This window comes from Buceros rhinoceros, unplaced genomic scaffold (assembly GCF_000710305.1).
Source record: "Buceros rhinoceros silvestris isolate BGI_N320 unplaced genomic scaffold, ASM71030v1 scaffold39267, whole genome shotgun sequence".
NCBI lineage: Eukaryota > Metazoa > Chordata > Aves > Bucerotiformes > Bucerotidae > Buceros > Buceros rhinoceros.
This window is the reverse complement of record NW_010421081.1, coordinates 1-6,724: the sequence shown is the minus strand read 5'-3', so window position 1 is coordinate 6,724 and position 6,724 is coordinate 1. Positions and strand designations below refer to the sequence as shown.

The following is a 6,724-nucleotide window of genomic DNA, read 5'->3' as shown; positions in this document are numbered from 1 at the left end:
CTGCTGGAGAGAATAAAGCATTTAAGCATCCTAACTGTTTTTATAGACCTTAGGATATCAGACTTTTTATCCTGACATTGGTTTCCTAATCATTATGGTCTAGGACTTTTTTCAAGGTCCCAAATCCTGAAGTCAGGTTGATAAGCAGAGGAGCTGGTTAAAAAAAAAACCAATAACAAAACCTGTACAAGATCAGAAGACAGAGAGTGTTGGATAACTGTGCATTTTGAAATTCTGGGATTTACGTATGCCTCAGGTTGTTAGTATTGATGCTGTAGAAGTACATCCCTTTTCCAGGAGCGTCACCCAGCTTGTTGCTTGGACGGAAAAATGAACATGTGTTGTCTCTGTGCCCTCACCCCCTTCCCAGGTCCCGAGAGCAGTCCTCCCGCGAGCCCGGTCCCAGCTTGCTCCCAGCAGCAAGTCATCCAGCACAACACCATCACCACCTCCTCCTCCGTCAGTGACGTCGTGGGAAGCTCCACTCTCACCCAGCTCGCCAGCCACAGAACAGACATCAACCCCATCCTTTAAAAGTGGTTGATCAGAAACTGATAGGGGAGTGTGGTAGTGTATCAAAGCGTCCTCTGTGCTAAGGACATTTGCAACCGTAACTCAAGCCTGGAAGATTCCTCAGTTCTTGAAAGACTCTGGCTTTCATTTTTATAGTTATTAAAATGTCTTTTATACGTAGTTACATAAAGGGGAGTTATGCAATTAATATGCTATGAGCTTGAGAAATGCTTTGGTGCTTTCTCCATTTTTTTGGTACCAGTTACTTGTTTATAAACCTGTTTCTGTACATAGTCATGTTTCCTTCTCACCAATCTAGCCTGAAGCCTCACAAATACGGAGCTGTGTTAAACTGCAGCTTGTTAGCCAATGTGAGGCATGAAAAGTATTAAACAGAGTCGTACATAGGAGTAATTAGGCTGTAAATGTAGAGAGAGGGCATCTGCTGACAGCATAATAAAAAAATGAGTTAGTGTTGTGCTATCAGCAGACCTCACCTTGCATTCAGAGCCTCTTTCAAAGCGGTTTTATAGGATGTGGCTATCAGGACAAAGTCAAGCCCAAATAACGTGCGCTTTTATCTAGCCCTCCCCCTTCTCCTCTCTCCCCTACCCTGGCCTTTTTCTCCTCCAGTTATTCTTACATCTTCTTTTTCCCTTTCCAACCCCTTTTCACCCCCCAGCTTTTTTCCCCTGCTTTTTTTTCATTCCAAGGCTTTCTCACTTCCCCCTCCTTTTCTCAAAGAATGGTGATGAACAAGCAAAAACTTCAAGCCCACCTAAAAATTGTCAGCGTGACTGCTGCTTTCACTAGCTCTTCACTCACAGCTGTGCTGTGCTGAGTGTTTGGCTTTTAAAAAATAGAAATGCTCCTGATTTAGGGTTTTTAATAAATCCTTGTGCAGCCCCAGGTGAAGGAGGATTGAGAGCCAGCTGTGTTGATGCTAGCAGCCCTGTAAGCTTCTGTGACCCAGTACAGGCGTAGCGAGCAACACCTGAGAATCACAGCAATTCTTTTGCACTGCCAGTCATTAACATAGAAAAAGCCATGTAGGATATAATAATTCAGAAAAGTTCTGTGCCCTAACCCAGTTGCGTTGTTCTCACAACGGAAGCCAACAGCCTCAGGTTTCATGGGTTATAAATGAGAAATAAATCAGCATAACGGTTCTGGCATTATAATTCCCAGGGAAAGACCTGCTTTCTGCAGGCATTCCTTCAAGTGTCCATGGTCCGATCCTGAGCTGGCAGACAGCACTGTAGCTTCACTGACTTTAATGGCACTTAACACCTGTTGACGGTGGGTAAGGGCGCTAAGTAGTTTTTAGAAGGCATGCAGCCGCTAAAAAACACTGCAAGAATGGCAAATCCCACCGCACTCTGGATAAAATGCAGTCCTGCAAAGAGGGTCTGGAAAAGAGCCTTGTGCCACAATTGAGGTTTTTGTTGGGACTCTGGGCCTGCCCCTCAGCGCAACTGATTTGCATCCCCGAGTGGTACCAGTGATTGATGGGAAAATCAGACAGACATGATGCCAGTTAATTACACTGCCCGGCTGTATACTGGGACCTGATTTTGCTCTCAAATCTGTCAGCGGCAAAACCTCCCCCTGCTTTCTTGGGAAGCAGGCTCCGAGCTGGTGGTAAACCTTCAAACATTTTGAGCTGCATCTTTAATAGCAAAAGTCAATTCATATTATTCTAGGCAAATCCTCTAGCCCTGAACATGCTGTGTTCTGAAGCAAAGTTCTCCTCAAAGACTATGTCTTTTGTTTTTTAGAGGAGTTGGGGATTTTAAAAGGGTGGCTCTTCTACGTGCAGAGGAGAGTGAAACAACTGGAGCATGAGGTGCTGTAAGGAGCAGGGCCCACCTGGAAGGGAAAGCAAAATTCTGAGTAGCATTCATTTCTGAATTAGTTCTTATCTTGGTAACTAACTTTTTAACAGTGTTCTTTTGTTTAACAACAACTCACTTTCCATTTATGCAAATACATTCAAAAGAAGAAGATTTTTAATGTACAGTGTAAATCTTGACTTGATTATATAGTCTAAGAACCAAAAAAATATTATGAAGAAATACAAATGTAAAGGATTTTCTATTATATTTTAGACAAGCATACATATACTTTTAAAGTGTTTTAAATACTGAATCTATAATTTTTTTTTAACCTCCAGTTGTAATAGCTAAATGGTTTTCCTTCATCACGGCTCCCAAGGGAACTTTTTTCAAATATGCAATTGAGCAAAATGTTCCAGCTGAGTATCCACTATGTAAAAAAAAAAACCCAAATAAGCATTTCCCCTATGTCTGAATTTCATCATACATCACGAAAAAGAAAATGCCATTGCAGGGTTAATTTAAAAAACTTTCCCTCTGTTGGGTAGCACTTAAACACATTAAAAAATAAAAATCAAAGTTGTAAGAATACCCAGTTGAGCTACACTGCACTAGAATGACGGTTTAGCTTCATTTTGTTCAGTCTCCTCAATTAAAATATTTAGCTGTTAAACTGAAAGCCTCTACATTAAAAAGAAAAAAAAAAGAAAAAAATACAAAAACCTTGCCTAAGATTTGTTTAATTCAGCAGCTTGACAGTTTGACTGATGTGTATTATATATAGCTCAATTATTTCTTTTTTTAATGCTAACTAGGCAAGCCAACCACACATGTGGGCCTAAATGTGTAATTACAATGAAATTTCTCCTCTCTATACTATTGGCCTTTAGGTATAATCCTTGCTAGTGGTGTGGAAATAAGTAAAGGAAGAAAAGCTATTTGCTATTGCTTCTTGTAACTCTATCGTGGGTTCACAGGCCAAGACAACACACAGCATATTTGTATCAGCTATATCATTGGTAAAAGGACCAACCATACCAGGCACCTTATATTATTAATCAGATTCGCTTCCGCATTAAATTGCTCTTGTTTTCCAGGGGAGTGATCCCACAGCCTTTCCTCAAGCTGCCGGTCCGGCTGGGTACTGGAGGCTGCCTGATCAAGGGCTGCGGTAGAAGCCCCTGCCCCTCTGTCCCCGGAATGTCCCTTTGCTGTGCGGTCGGTGGCGGTGGCCTCTTCTCAAGCATGTCACTCTAAATGCACTTCCCAGACTCTTTCCATCAAGGAGAAATAATGCTTTTCCACCAGCTGCTACTGGAGACTGCTCTACTTTCCTCCTGCCCCACTAATCCAGACTGTCACCGGGCTTGCCAGGCTCCATGCCCCATCCTGCTACGAGTGAATGACTCGGACCACTCGTCTCGCCCGCTCTCCCAGGCACTAGCAGGACAACGAGTCTTGGCCAGCACCTTGCTCAGGAGGAGGTATTTCTGTGGATGGCGTCTCTCGTCACGCGACATCGGAAGCATGGTGGAAATCTCAGCCATGGACAACTGCAATCCTTTGATTGGAAAGAAACGATGCTGTGATCCAGTTTCTTCATCCCCGGCCCCCCTTCCCTAGTCGATTTATGCAAAGCCATACTCATAACGCTGCCTGTGGGAGACAAGTAGTTTGTGTGCTATCATGGTGTGTTTTATAAGGGTGACGGTGATGATGATGATGATTTATGGAGAATTTCATGCTGTTGGGAGTTAATTCCTGCTACAAAGCTAAATGTCTGCTGCCCATCTTCTGAATAGTGGAAAGTCAATGGTTCAGTGCCTCAGTGCGTGTGGATTTAGTGTGTTAACTGACTCTGTCCTGTTAACTAGCAAGACAGATATAACTGTTGTTAAATGCCCAACTTTTGAGGATTCATATTTTTTTAAGCAACAATATTTAGTGTTGAAAACTAGCTTTTTAGTTTAGGCAAAATGCGCTTTTTAGCAGCTAATACCTTTTTTTAAAAAAAAAGCGTATAGAGTGAATTTATGAAAATTCATGAGGACCAAAGCAATTTTAAAACAGGAATCTATTAATTTAGTATTCACATAGAATTTTATAAAGTATTTATTAATAAATGTTATTTTAACACATTCCATTTGAACAGTATTCTTGTACAAAATCTGTTTGGTTTTTTTAAGTTACAATATTAGTTTTGCAATAAATTACTCTAGGTGTGTGTGCATCTTAATCTTTTATGGTCTCAAGCAGCAGTCATCCATCTAAGATGGAAAAGCTTGCTGAGGTCAGTTGTACAGAAATTCCTAGAATGAAATATTTTTGTTAAAGCAGCATCTGCTTTTTTTCTTTTATTTTGTCTTTTCTTTTTTTTTTCTTTTTTTTTGGTAACAGCGAAACAAATTATAAAACTAAAGTTGTTTCCTTTGTATAGGAAAATGTGCTCTCATTTTAGAAAGCATGGCTCAATGTATAACTGGAAAGCCTGTCTTTTTTTTCTTCCTTTCTTTCTCTTCTTTGATTTTTTAAGGCTGATTTTACACATCACCGTGGAAGATTCAACCCCATCCTTGTTTCTTTTCTAATATCACGTAGTGAGTTGCACTATACTGCCTTATCATTGCCTCTTCTGTCCTCTTACTAAGCAGCGTTCCCTGTATTTAGACCATTGAAACTACATTATACATCAGAGAAAATTACTGGAGGGGGAAGAAGAGAAAAAAATTGATCTGTAGACATAAAAACTAAACTGTGCCTATAAAACAAAACCAGTTACAACTAATTAGTATCTTATTTCTATGTTTCAATTATTTATATTATTTTAAAATTGCACTTTAGCTCTCACTCTCTTTCTTGCTCTCCCTTGTTGAATCATTTATAAATACTCTTGTAAAATGTTTGCACCAGATACATTTATATGTTTTTACTGGTGGCATATCTACAACTTGTCTCTCACACCTGCCTGAGTGGAGGAGCTGAGAACAGCCAGTCTGCAGTGTGACTTAGACTTTACACCCTCTTCATGACAGCATATAAATGTTCTATTATGCAAAGTGTGTGAGGCAGCATCTAAGCTACATTGATAACCTCTCATCCCAAGAACCAAAGTGTCCTGCATATCGTGAGGTCAGGAGACTGGCTCTGTTGTGCACTGTCGTGCACTTTTACTGTTGTCCAGCTCGTGGTAGCTGCGAAGCTGCAGTGGTAACAGTGGCCATACTATGTATTAGAGCTCTGAATCAATAAAATATGTTGCCTTATAACTTGACTAGGGACAGCACCTTTAAAAAAAATACAAGAAAAGAGACTAAAAACGTCTAAGGACAAACAAAAGCAATAAAATCTCAAGTGATTTGAACAGCCCCCCCCCCAAACTGTTCAATTCTTCATCATCTGAAACTATCATCTTACTGCAAAGACAAAAAGAGACTCTTTACATCTAACACCACCACCACCCCCCCTTTTTTTTCAGAGCTTACATTTATCTCAGTTTTATCAGTGGCTTTACACTTAAGAGCTAAACTGCTTACCATTATTGGTTTTCCATAGCTTTCAAAATGACTTTATAGCAAACCTTAAACTGCATGGGGCCAAAAATGTCAGTGTCACACACACTCACAGGCAAGATTGATTCTCTAAGTGGAAATCTGATCCTTTCCCAGACTCTCTGTGGACTGGAATCAATAATTGCAACTCATTATATTCAGACCAATGTGTAATAGTTGGGATTCAGGATCTCCAATTCTGTATCTTTGCAAATTAAATGTTAGTGATGTTGAGTTTCACCGGGTGGAACTGTTGCCGAAGCCCATGGTAAAAGCAAGCCATCTGATGCCGTGACACTCTCAGACCCAAATCTCTTTCTTGACTAAAAATCTCTGCGACAGACCTCTGAATGAAAACTGAAAACTCCTTCTGGCTTTGCAGAAAATGTAGCAGTGTCAGGAAGCGAGGGAGGGAGGAGGGCTGGTAGGGCATTTCAGGGGAAATATTTTCCATGCTGGAATTTAGGAAATCCCAGAGAATTTTTTTCCCCACCCCTCAGAGCTGAGATTGAAGAGATCCTGTCAGATACAACCTTTACCATGCTTCCACAAGATAAATTATTTTGCACAAAACGTGTATTCACTCTTCCGAATAATTGCCACTGCGAGTTTTGCCAAGGACTTTATCACTGGGACCCAAGTGTTTCCCAGCCAGCCCGTGGCCGTGAACTCCGTACCCCACTCTGTAACACCTCGGTTCAAACACTGGGTAGCACTCAGTGAACGTTTCCTCTCCAGACTATTGCCGTTGTCCTGGTTTTAAGGAACTTTTAGCACTGCTTGGAGTAAGCCTAAACTATCGAAGTTTATATATAAATATATATATTA

The 6,724-nt window shown here is 40.7% G+C and overlaps 1 protein-coding gene across 1 annotated transcript in view; it reads left to right on the top strand.

The window, feature by feature from the left end:
* CREB5 (cAMP responsive element binding protein 5) overlaps positions 1-1,182 on the top strand; it is a 10,574-nt gene extending 9,392 nt beyond the window's left edge. Inside the window, exon 5 of the mRNA XM_010139531.1 lies at positions 371-1,182. Coding sequence (XP_010137833.1) covers positions 371-534 — 164 coding nt within the window. The 3' untranslated portion in view covers positions 535-1,182. The remainder of the gene's footprint in view (positions 1-370) is intronic.
* The last annotated feature ends 5,542 nt before the right edge of the window (positions 1,183-6,724 follow it).